General features: G+C 32.7%; 1 protein-coding gene across 1 annotated transcript; it reads right to left on the reverse strand.

Moving 5' to 3' along the window:
* Positions 1-8544: 8544 nt before the first annotated feature.
* Positions 8545-13439, reverse strand: LOC107783002 (protein NRT1/ PTR FAMILY 1.2-like). The gene is made up of 3 exons (XM_016603959.2): positions 13091-13439; positions 12778-12995; positions 8545-10227 (listed from the first exon to the last, which is right to left on the reverse strand). The coding sequence occupies exons 1-3, from the start codon at positions 13242-13244 to the stop codon at positions 8758-8760; spliced, it is 1842 nt and encodes a 613-aa protein (XP_016459445.1). The 5' UTR covers positions 13245-13439; the 3' UTR covers positions 8545-8757.
* Between the last annotated feature and the right edge of the window lie 266 nt (positions 13440-13705).

Raw genomic sequence — 13705 nt, forward strand, 5'->3', positions numbered from 1 at the left:
CTTATTTCTTCGTTGAAGCACTTTGAGTTTATAGGAAACAATGATGCGAGTATTTTAAGAAAAAACTGAATTTTGAAAGTTTTGCATAAGATTAGGAAGAGATTAAGGGGAGCAAAAGAAAAATAAGAACAAACAAATGGAAAAGGAAAGAGAAATAGAAAAATTACTAGAAAATGGAATAGTCGGCCGAAATTGGAGCATAATTTGAGAAGGATATTTTATTTAGTTTGTTTCATGTATGGTAGGTTTTAATTACTTTATTTGTCCTTTTTCGTTTACTACTTCTTGCTTTATTTAAAAAATAAGAAAAATTTATAGAAAGTACTAATAACTACTCTTTCCGTTTTAATTTATGTGAACTCATTTGACTGAACACGAAATTTAAGAGAAAAAAAAGACTTTTGAACTTATGGTGTAAAATGAGGCACATATATTTTGTGTGACTATAAATCATTGCATAAAGGTAAATTGTTTCCAAATAAGGAAAGAGACCATTCTTTTTGGCACGGACTAAAAAAGAAATAAGTTCACATAAATTAAAATGGAGGGATATAGAAAAATTAAATATACAAACAAAGTATTACTCGCTTTGAGAGGAGCAAACTAATTAATTTTAATGTGAATTCAGACAAATAATTTTCAAGAAATTTAAAAATAAAATTAATATATGCAGAAACTAAAGTATGTACTTTAAATCACATTAGTTAATAACTCAGAATATTTAAAAACAATTAAAAAAAATGTGCTCAAAAATAAATTTATTGGACTTTCAAATAGTAATAGATCCACATAAAATAGAATAGAGGGAGTATATATTAATATACGTAAAGATGGAAACACATTCATGCAAACACACCTATCTATATATGCAAACACATTCATGGAAAGTGAAAGCACTTTTTATTTGAAGTAGGAAGATGATAAGTATGACTAAAATAATTTCAAAAGAATTATCACTATATTTTAATTAAAATATTTGCACGTGAAAAATAATTTTATAACCGCGCAAAGCGCGACCAAATACACTAGTTGTTTGATGTAAAGGAAGCAGCTCTTTCATCTCCTGCTGCTCCATATCTTCTACAACTACTTAAACTTAAGCTGCTGAGGAAAGTAATTAAACTCAAAGCAAAAGAAAATTGCGAAGGTAATTGGATATATCTAAAATCACACAAGTGAAGGTTGCATGCAGTTGCTTTTTTGCAAATACAACAAAAGCCATAACTCTCTTCCTTTTTCCTCTCTTGAGTCTCCCCCAATCATATATTTATAGGCATATAAAAGTTATTGCTCTAATTTATATGAACATATTTGATTGGGCACGGAATTTAAGAAAAAATAAAGATTTTTAGAATTTATGGTCCTAAACAAGTCAAAAAGAAGCTCAGAGTATTTGTATAGTTATAAAAGTTTCTCATTAAGGGTAAAATTGTAAATTTAAGCTAAATTGTTACCAAATTTAAAAAGGGATCATTCTTTTTGGAACGGACCAAAAAGGAAATAGATTCACGTAAAATAGAAAACTGAGAGAACTAAAATAATTTTGACTTGTGTATGAGTGTATGGTCCAGAAAAGCAGCTGGTGACTTGTGAGGTTTTGTTTCCTACTCTGCCCTATGTATGTTAGCATTTATTTTGTTTTTCGACTCGAGTACTAATGGTAGGCTAATCTCATTTTATTTTTTTAGTCACTTATTGTACTTTAATTTATTATATTTTAATTGAGTTTGAGCATTAATTGCTAGTATTTTGTATTAATTGTGTGTTTTATGCCTTGTAGAAGTGATTTCGAGCTATATAAATGTTATAGAACTAATTCGAGCTAATTGGAGCTTTGAAGTCTAAGTAAAAACCTAAAGGAATAAGCCAGAATCGTGTTTGGGGGTCGAGGATCACTTCTGGGCGTCAAAATTCAAGGAAGAATAATCTCCTGAAAAAATGCACTGATGTTACGCACAGTACGACGCATCAGTGTAAATATCTGTCAGAAAATAGCAAACTTCAGAGACTGAGCACTAATGCTACGCACAGTGCGACGCATGAAATATAATAAGTTTGCAATTTTCCTATTTCGACTAGGAAATGGTGATTTCGTTTGGGCTCGACCCTACTTGGTATAAATACATGAAAACGGTATTTTCTAGACTTTTGACATATCTTAGACCTAAGGAGAATATTTTGGAAGGAGAGAAGACGTTGGGAACGTTCTTTGGAGGAGAAAATCATCAAGTTCTTCATTCCTTCATCTTTTCTTTGTACTTTATTTATGCAAAATACTTGAAAAGTTGTTACTATGAACATGAATGGCTAAGCACTCTAGTTTCTAGGATTGTGGTTGACATGATTATTAACGTTTATTAATTACATCTTCGTTAATTCGGATAATCATCTTGTGGTTGTTTCTTTAATTCTAGTTTTAACTTGTGAATTGTTGTAGCTACCAATTCACTCTACTATCTATGCTATGCTTGGGAAAGCCGTATTTAGATTAGAGTAGAATTAAAGAGAGCTTGTTTCTGAACTCGTGGTTCGGGGAAAGATTTCGCAGTTAGGATAGAAATATACCTAACAGTCTTGCTTAGTTGAATACCGTACTATATTCGTTAATGATAGACTCAATACCATAGGAATATAGGATTGATATATTATGGACATGCGACTAGTATTGTGGGAACATGTTATTCATATAAATGATCCGGTTAATTAAAAATCATAGATAATCTGGTTTAACGAGTGTGATTATTAAACTTAATAGGATTAATAAACCAACCACAACCCTAGAAGTTTCATCTCCTCTGAATTAAAATGTGATGACCCAAAATGTCATCTTTAAATTTAAAAAGTAATTATGTATTCTAAGACCTCAAAAAGTACCATTTATTATTTCTCGACTTGCGTGCGCAGTCCGTAAAATTTTTCGAAAAGTTTTCATGTGAAAAAATGGATTAAAATGTGAAATAGAGTTTTAAAACTCAACTGCGTTGACTTTGGTCAACATTTTTAGCATATAGACCCGGATCAGTATTTTGATAATTTCGGTAGCTCCATATTGTGATTTAGGACTTGGTCGTATGCCCGTAATTTAATTTGGAGGTCCCTAGGTCAAGTTATGACCATTTAACGGAACAAAAAATTTAAAGGCTAAAGATTTCTAAGTTTGACCACGGGGTTGACTTTTTTATATCAAAGCTAGAATCCGATTCTGGAAATTTGAACAGCTCCGTTATGTCATTTAAGACTTGTGTGCCAAATTTAAAGTCATTCCGGATTCATTTAATATGTTTTGGCACGAGATTTGCAAATTGAAAAGTTTAAAACTCAATGTTTGAATCGGGGTGTGAATTATAATTTCAGCATTGTTTGACATGATACGAGACCCCGAGTAAATTCATATTATGTTATTGGACTTGTTGGTATATTTGTACGGGGTCCCAAGTACCCCGAGAGTAATACAAATTGAAATCGGATTAAGAATTGGACTTAAGCAAAATCTGAATTTTGCCTTATGTTGTAATCGCACCTGCGGATTTTTGACCGCAGGTGCGAGCTCGCAAAAACGAGCCTTCCATCGCAAAAGCGGCCTGGGCAGGCCTGGGCAAAGGTCCGCAGGTACAGAAACTTGCACGCACCCGCGCGTCCGTAGAAGCGGACTTGGCAATCGCAGAAGCGGAAGGCAGCGCAGGTGCGCATTTTTCCTCCGCAGGTGCGAGGCCTCGCCTGGCAGCCCCATTTCGCAGATGCGAGCTCGCATATGCAAGCCCAGGCATCGTAGGTGAGGAAATGTCCGGGGCAGTGTATATATCGAATAGTCCGATATTATTTTCATATTTTGGTCGTTTTGAGCTCAGTTAAGGCGAAGTTTTGGGTGATTTTCACGAAAAATATTGGGGTAAGTATTACTTATCCTATATTGATTATATTTCATGATTTCATACTCGTTTATATCATGAATCCATGAATTTATGGAAGAAAATCAGATTTTTCTAAAATCTTCCAAAAGCGAAAAATTTAGATTTGAAGGTCCATTTGATATCGGAATTGGATAATTTTTGTATGGTTGAACTCGTAGCGGAACAGGTGTTCGGATTTCGTGAGTTTTTTCGGAATTTGAGATGTGGGTCCCACTGTCGAATATTTTAGTGAATTTTGAATTTTTATCCGAAAAATTAGTAAATTCATATGGAATTAATTCCTATGATTCCTATTGAGTATATTGAATTGCTTATGAATAGATTTGAAACTTTTGGAGACAAATTTAAAAGGAAAAGTTGTGGTTGAGTAATTGATTGGAATTTGCAAAGCGAGGTAAGTATCGTGGTTAACCTTGACTTCAAGGAATATAACCCTTAAATTATTTGTTATGTAAATTGCATGTGAACGACGTATAAGCGAGGTGACGAGTGTCTATACGTCGTCAAATTAATTGTTTGCCTGCTTACTTGAAAAATCATAAATTGTTTTAAATCATGAATTAATTATTATAATAATCGTTTCTCTCCTATTCTTTGCCAAATATTAATTTTTGAATGCATGCATTAATTGTTACATGCTATCTGAATTATGTATTTTAATTGTTATTTGACATTTGGCATATTAAATATTAAACTGCCTATTTTCTCTCTGATTTCCATAATAATTTATTATTTGTCATTGTTTGTTTCATAATTAAATCATAATTATTGTATGCTTGTTGTCTTATAATTTATATTAATTGTTGTATTTATTGGAGAAATTTCTTCTATAAGAATTAATTGGAATGGATATATTGGAGGATCGGGTTGCACACCGCAACAGACTTATTAAAAAGTCCATATTGGAGAATCGGATTGCACGCCGCAACAAACTTATTAAAAAGTCTATATATACTTGATTGAAATAAATATATGACAGACTTGATTAAAAGGAATATATTGGGAGAGCGGGTTGCACGCTGCAACAGAATTGAATGTGAATATATTGTGAGAGCGGGTTGCACACTGCAAAAGAATTGGTTGAAATAATAATGGATTATGACTGCTGAGTTGGCTTCAATTATTATAAATAAGTTACCTGATTTATTTCTATTATTTGTTGTTGTTATTAATATTGCATACATGTTAATGTAAGTGAACCGCCTTAGCCTCGTCACTATTTCGTCGAGGTTAGGCTCAGCACTTACCAGTACATGGGGTCGGTTGTACTGATACTACACTTTGCATTTCTTGTGCAGATTTTGGAGTTGGTCCCAGCGGCGTACCATAGACTTGCTCAAATTTCAGCTACCAGAGGAGACTTGAGGTATAACTGCATGGCGTCCGTAATTCTGAAGCCCCCGTCTATTTTACTTTAGCTGTATGTTTATTTTCAGACAACTTTATTTTATTCAGACCTTTATTTATATTTATTCTAGAAGCTCGTGCACTTGTGACACCAATTCTGGGATGGTATTTAGACACCGTTATTTTTATGGATTATTTCACTATATTTCAAACTTTGCTTCCGCATTTGTTTCCTTGATTATTATTAATCTAAAAATTATTTAAAAATTTGTTAATATTATTCTAACGTTAGCTTGCCTAGCAAGTGAAATATTAGGCGTCATCACGGTCCGAAGGAGGGAATTTCGGATCGTGACATAAAATCTCATCATACATATTTGCATTCTTGATAAATTAGTTGCTACTTGTTTAATTTCCGCAATAGTAGATTAATAGAAAATACCACTCTTGATTATCTTGGACAATTAACTGATTTTAGTTTGCTTAGTTAACTATTGATCTAAGTGTCTGTGGGTTCGACATTCGACTTTCGAGTCACTTTATTACTCGGCGGCCACGTATACTTGCGTGTACTTGGGGAACCAACAAGTACCTATATTACGCTCCGATTAAATTTAATTTTTTTCATCGAAAAACTTTATATTGGGATAGTGTTCCGTAACAAAGACGATTTCATATCTAAGGCTTAAACTTAAAATCTTTAATTAAAAATAATGAATTACTTACCGTTCTATCGTAGGTTAGCATTATTAGGGGTGACAGCTGACTTGAAAACTGAGTGATGCGATCTCTTTGAACTTGAAAATTGGAAGTGTTTTCTTTCTTCCTTTTACACTTCCTTCTCAGACAATGAAGTGGGAACTCTTTTTTGTTTTTTGGTTTCCCACGAGTCTGGTACTTATATTAGATAAATTTAGATTTGTGTTGGAAAGTTCCACGCTTAAGGATAAGGCGTTCCTTAATAAAAATAATTTCATATTCAGAATTTAAACTTGAAATTTCTAATTAAGAATAAATAAGTATTTATCACTCTATCACAAGCTTTGTTGGAGAAGTGGGAACTCTTTGACTCGTGAGCTCAGCTTCCTATGTAATCATATACAGTAAGAAATTTTTATATATATTTTTATTTTAAATATCCGTTTTGATAATTGATGGTTTAGAAAGATACTAAAAATTATTTATTATTTTTTTGGAAACTTATTTTTAATATCTTCATTAGTAGAGTGTTATTTAAGTAAAATATTTAAGAAAAAACAAAGAATAATTAAACAGATACTTATACAACAACAACATGTGAGGTTTGGAAAGGGTATTGTGTATGCAAACTTTACACATATCTTGTGAAGGTAGAGATGCTGTTTTCGGTAGACCTTGTGTACAATAAACGCAAAACAAATACTTTTATGATTAAGATTTTTTATGTCTTTATAAAATTATGTAAGAAACTTAAAAAGACAAATAATACGGTTCGAAAGTGGTACTTTCTCTAGTCTTTTTATCCGTCTCTTTAGCCAAAAATGTCGTTTAACTTATTTCACTTTAGAAAATTAAGAAAATATTAATTAATTTTATCAAATTCCATCTATCTACTCCGAGAAGGCATATAGTTATTAATTACTCATTTAAGAAATAAATAAGCGTAATTTGGTCAAAAGCTCATCATGATTATACTATTAAACGATTTATTAAATGGATGTGTAAAACTTTAAGCATATGAAAAAGACTTCTTTGTGGAATAATCAGATTTGTACTAAGCAGAAGCTAACGATACAGGAATAATACGAAGTGGTGTTATACTTAATAATTACTGCTTCAAAGACTATAGTAATGAGCAACTTAATATAAATATATTTCTATACTATCAATTATACATAGAGTTCCATATAAATATAGTTAATGAGCTCATATATTTGTATGTTATAACCAGTTTCCTAAGTAAAGCATAGTGTTTGGATCAAATTTAAATGGTCCGCCTTGACTGTATTCCCACTCATTTTTCAAATTGTCAAATTGCGATAAACTTTTTTTATGATTATAGGAGTTAAAGATTTACTTGTATTTTCAGTTTAAAATTAAGGGAAAATATATATCACTAACCATGATTAAATAAATATAAGCATAAAAGACAAATATTTTATATTTATTAATTTAATATAAATATTAAGTGCGAATAAATTGTTGTATGGTAGAGAATCTGTGAGACTGTGATGATTATAAATGATGGTAGATAAATAGATTTGTAAGAAATATCAAGGAATATATAATGGACCACATAGGACTGTACAAACACAATAATTTACTAAAATTTGTTTTAAGTAAATCATTATACATGAAAAAATAAATCACAAGTTTTTGTGAATGATCAATGTGGATCATCTTGTAGTGATTTGTTTGTCGAAATCAAGATAATTGAATATTGTCTAAACCTACGAAGTTGAATCAAAGTTTAAATATATACGTACATGTGATTCTTTTTATTTATGTGAATTTTATTTATGAGTTATAAACATATAATGAAATGTATTTCGCCTAATATTTCTTTATAGACTATATTTCTAGTTTATGATCCTTTTATCCGTTTAGGTTTCTCTATCATGACCAAAGACTCTTATGTCAACATTGGTATTCCCGATGAAATTGCAACATGAAGTTAGTCATGTGAAGAAAACATGTTGTGCATGTGCTTTATTTTTCGTCATTGCCAAACATAAACGTAGAGAAAAATATTTGCCGACGAATTTAGAAGAACATCTAAATTCTTCTAAATTAGAAAGTTGCATTGTTGGGATAAACATATACTTTGACCAATAATCTTTTCCCTTGCGTCTTACCCAAGTCAAGTCGGCATTTTTCCTCTCTTAATTACTCTGTGTATAGAACTTTTCTTGAAGTTCAGCCTCTTTCCTTGCTTTGTGAGTGCTCACAAGACTTCTGTAAGCAATTTTTATGGGCTTTTTAACGAATTCTCTTAAAACTGGGTTTGCAGATTCTATTGGAACACCAAGATGGGTTTTTGGCGGTTTTTACTTTGAGTTTTTGTGCTACTTTTGCAGGTGGCTATTTGTATCGGAACCATTTATTACATGAAAAAAAACTGGATTTGTGCTTCTATTTATCCTGTATAATAATGTGCAAGAGTGTAAAAACACTATTGCAAAAAAAAAAAAAAAAAACATTAACAATGTGGGTATAAACTGAAAAATATGACTACCTTGATACAAGTTGTGTTGTGTTGGGCTGTAGGGTGGGCTTGAGAGGTTAAAATAAGTAAAAATAAATTCAGTTTTCCAGTTCAATATTTCGGGGCACGATATTTAATTCAAATTTTCAGAACAAAATAAGTAACAGCTAATCTATGAATAGCTGCACTAAGAATGACTGTTTGGGCACTTCGCCCTCAAAAGAAAAGGCAAAAAGTTAACAATATGACAGTAATCAAAAAATCTAGAAGCACTTGGTAATATATGATTCCGTATAAATACTATGTACACACTATTTAACAACTAGCCTGGCGCGAATTCAAGTCACGTCGAGACATATTTTCATGTGGCAGATCATCATCACTAACCTCTAACATTCTCTTAGTGATGTCAATGTCAACACAGGGTCCATATGCCCATTTACAAACCATAAAATAAAGCATATTAAACGCTGTCATAATAGCAAGAAGCCAGTAGTAATACTCATAGTGACCTTTATTTATACTGCTTGAAACCCAACTCTCTTTCTCTTCTCCTTTGGTATGCTTATCCACAGCACTCAGGATCACACTAGCTAACAGATTTGCCACTGCCATTCCTAGTCCTAAGAGTGCAGATGCGAGACTTGACATACTCCTCGGGAGCTCAGAATAATAGAACTCTGTTTGGCCGATTGCACTGAATGCCTCTGCTATCCCGTTCAAACTATTTTGCAGTATGAGCCACATAGCTGACATCTCCACCAACCCATCGGGGTTGTTCAAGAGCCCTTGGTTTATTGCTCTTCTTCGTCTAACATGTTCCACGATACCAGAGACTAACATAGACATGCAAGAGACGAATATGCCAATTCCCATTCTGACTATAGGTGTTAGACGAACTGGTCTTCCTCTGATCTTCGATGCCAATGGGAGCATCACGCGGTCATAGAGAAAAACCCAAATTGTTAATGCAATCATCAAAAACATACCAAATGAGCCAGCTGGAATTTGAAAATTTTTCGTTAGATGTCTATCCATGGATTGAGCTTGTAGTAAAGGGAATGAACTCTGACTTAAGTTTATCGATATCATGATCCCTGTCGACCACAATGGCATGACTCTAATGAGGGCTTTTAGCTCCTCAACTTGCTCCACTGTGCAAAGGTTCCATGAATTGACTGCAACACCATTTGGCTTAACATCTTCAGGGCTCTTAATGATACAAGCTTTGTTTAAGAATCTCAATTTCTCTGTTGGCACTTGAAGTTCTGAACCATTCTTGTGATGGTAATCGGAATTCTGAATAGGGTATGGGAGTTTCCTATTCTTGTAGGCAACTACAATCACTTGAATGAAGCTGCTAAACAAGTTTGATTTTACCTTGTGCTTGATATAAAAAGGAGAAGCAAGGAAGAAAAACAGCGCGGATAAGAACATGAGGATTGCAGGAACTCCAAAACCTATTTTCCAGCCCATCTTATCTTGAAGGTAAACGATACCCGTCAACGCAATAAGAACAGAGACTATGGATGAAGTATAATACCACGCAAAGAAGCTCTCCAACACCCTTTGGTTGTTGGGATTATCTCTCTTGTCAAACTGGTTAGCACCAAAAGCTAAAGAACATGGTCTTATACCACCCGCACCAATTGACATGAGTAGAAATGAAAAGACCAAGAGCATGAATTGCGATGCTGTGGCAGATTTACAGGCCTGCCCTACTTGATTACAAGGCGGTGGCCTTGCTTTCGGAATCATTGCTGTTAACCACAATACTGTAGTTCCCTGCAACAAAAAGGGCATTAAAGTGTTAAAAGTTGGTAAGTTTAACTACAATCATCTGGTCTCTTATGGGGGCATATTTATGTGTGTGTGTGTGTGTGATTGTTTGCGCACACCTGTGAAAAATAACTAAAATTTCAACAAATATTAAAAATCAACGCCTACAATTACAAAAGCGCATTGGGTCCAGCAGTGGCAACATAAAGGTTTAAAAAGGTTTGGATCCGCCACTGCTTATGGGTGGTCACATCACTTCATTTTGCTAACATTAGGGAAACAAAGGCGCAAAGAGGAATACTGCTACATAATAGCATACAAATTGTGGCTATGGCCTTAAGGGACAACATTGACATTTTCGGAACGCTTTAAGCAGGGGCGGCCCATCCATAAGGCAAATAAAGCAATTGCTTTAGGCCCCACATTTGTGGGGCCCTATTTTTTGTTACATCTAATAGGCTATGTATAATTTTAAAAAACGGTTCGGTGAAGTGAAAAAGTTTCATTTCATTCTTTAACAAGTATAGAGAAGAAGGATTTACAACTTCTATGATTTCTGCCACGAAAATTGCACTTGAAATGAATATCGAACTCGAATTTCGTAAGAAACCTATGATATATAGAAAGTAACAATTTGATGAGAATGTTGATCATAAAATCTCAAAATCTTTCGAAAAGTCCTTTGGAGTTGATTGCTTTATACATAGTAGACAAGCCTATTTTTTTCACTTCAAAATAAATTTGAACAATTCAAAGCATATGAAAATATTTTTGATTTTCTATTTAGCGGTAAAAACTAAGATCACTAGATGATGAAAATTTTAAAAATATTGTCTTAATCTTAAATGTTCCTTAAAGCATAATAATCAATTCGATATGGATGGTTTAGATTTATTTTCGGAATTAGTACAATTAGAAGATAACAGTTTAATTGATACACCCGATCAAATAAAAAGATTTGATTATTTTTCCAATGCCTATATTACTTATGGAATAATGTTAATAATTCTTGTTACCGTCGGTTCAGGGAAAAAAAAATTCAAAATTAAAATTGATAAAATCTTACCTAAGATAAGCAATGTCTCAAGAAAGGTTAAATGGATTATCTATACTATCAATTAAGAAAGACTTATTAGAAGTTATTGATTATAAGAAAATTATTAATAACTTTGTATCTAAGAAACACTAGAAAAATAGACTTCAAATAAATAAATAATTTTTTTAAAATTTTTTTTAAGGCCCCTCGTAAAGTACAGAACTCGTCCGGCCGCCCTGGCTTTATGTTTTGAAACAGAAAACCATGTTACAATACAAGCTAGAAAAGCAATATCCCCATCATTAGGATTACGGTCTGATATAATAACATAGAGTTAAGCTGTTCTACTAGTAATTTAGAAAATAACGCAGAGATAACTCCGCCTTCCAAGACCAAATGTAAAAGATACAGTAAGCAACACAATTTACTTAACTAAAATATAAGGTGGGTAAATTAGCCTTTACAGCAATAGCACTTAACTATTTAAAAGAAAGAATTAACTCAAATAGCCGTCCATCTAATTGCTTAAACCATAAATAGCCAGCGAATGTATAATATATGTATAATTCATGTATCATATATGTCTAACAATGTTATAATAAGTGCAAAATATATGTATACCAGCTACAAAAAAAATAATAAGTAAATCTGGCTGTGTTAAATTTGGTGGGTAAATTGGCTGCTGTTATTAAAAAACTAAAAATTTGTAGCAGCAAATAGGACAGTAAAGACAGTAATTTTCAAAAGTTTAGACTGCATTGGATCCTCCGACTGCAATAAGAGAAGCTAAAAAATATAATTATTTTGTCAGGATTAAGACGTTCGGCAGTAGTAATAAGGAATAGCACTTTCTTCGGAAATACAATTATTAATTCCATTAACAAAGGAGAAAAGACACAAAGAAAATGAAGAATGTCAGTGTAACGGACAACAGTTACGCATTTATAAAAATTTAAATTAGACAAACGGTGGCTCCATACTATAAAAAGGGGGGAAAAACACTTATCAAACGTAACATCGCTCCCGTCAATTTCTTTGACCACCGAAAAATAAAGTTTTTCCGGTTAAGGCTAAACCCAAAAAAAAAAGAAGAGAAGTGTCTTAAATTAACATACATTAAATATAGGCCACATAAAGTTAAACATGGGATGTACTCTCTAAGTTCACAAATTTAAAACAAAACATAAAGGTTTGGTTGCTACTAAAATAAGAAATAATTAATCTCGAACTAAATTTAAGAAAGTTTATCTCATGTTTGGTTAGTAAAAAACTGTAGTATAATTAATTCCGAGACTAGTTATCCCGAGATTATACTATTTTTTAATCACATGAAAGGTAAAATAACTACACCCGGACAATTAATACTCGGATAACTTCTAAACAACCAAACGACCCCAAATAGTTTAAGTAAATAAATGGTGGGTCGCCATCAGATCAATTAGCTGTCCCTCGACCCAAACGACAACTTGAAAACACTAATTAACAAAAGATAATTAATACACATAGTAGTAGTTAATTACCAGGAAACTGAAGATGGAACCAAGGCCAATGGCGAGGAATCGACCCAGATATGAATCAGCAACAAAAGCACCAACTAAAGGCAAGAAATTAGTAGCTGCTGACCAGAAAAACAGTAAATTTTGAGCAGTAGTAACCTCCATCCTATAATCTTTCATTAGATAAAATGTCATATTGGGTAAAAGCCCATAGCTTGCCACTTTCTCCAATGCCTCATTTGCTATTAACATAAAACCAAGAAACCAAAAAAGAAAATTAATTATATGTATACCCAGAAACAAAGTAGTAAAAAATAAACAGAACAAAAGATGATACCTATAATAAAAGGCATAGTGATGAGGCCACCCTTTGGTCTACTTTTAATAGGAATAGAAGAAGAATGAGGAGAAGTTTGTTTTTGCTGCTGCTCTGAATCCTCCATTTTAATTGATTGATCTAAAGAAAGCAGCTCAGTCATCTCTTGCTCCATTTAACTACTGGAGATTAAGCAGCCGCAGCTGAGGAAGAGAAGCTGAAACTGAACTGTGTTTTGGTTGAAGTGAAATTGTACTCAAAGCAAAAAGGAAAATTTAGAAAAGCTGGATCTATAGTGAGACAAGTATGATGGGAGGTGGATGCAGTTGCTTTTTTGCAGATACAAGAAAAGTCATGACTCATCATCCTTTTTCCTCTCTCTCCCCTACTTATATAAAAATAAATAAATAAATAAAATAATAAGTTATCTCTGTATGATCTATATGTTATGGGTTCGAGCTTTATAATCAGTCATGATACTTACATTAAAATAGGTTATCTATATTAACTTTATCTCATGTTTAATCTAGGGGTATTAGCTAATTTCGAAATAATGTTTGCACTATCTCATAAAATATCTCATCACATGGGATATCTCACCATTATACCAAACGATTTTGTAAAATATACTTCCTT

Source organism: Nicotiana tabacum, chromosome 4 (genome assembly GCF_000715075.1).
Source record: "Nicotiana tabacum cultivar K326 chromosome 4, ASM71507v2, whole genome shotgun sequence".
Taxonomy (NCBI): Eukaryota; Viridiplantae; Streptophyta; class Magnoliopsida; order Solanales; family Solanaceae; genus Nicotiana; species Nicotiana tabacum.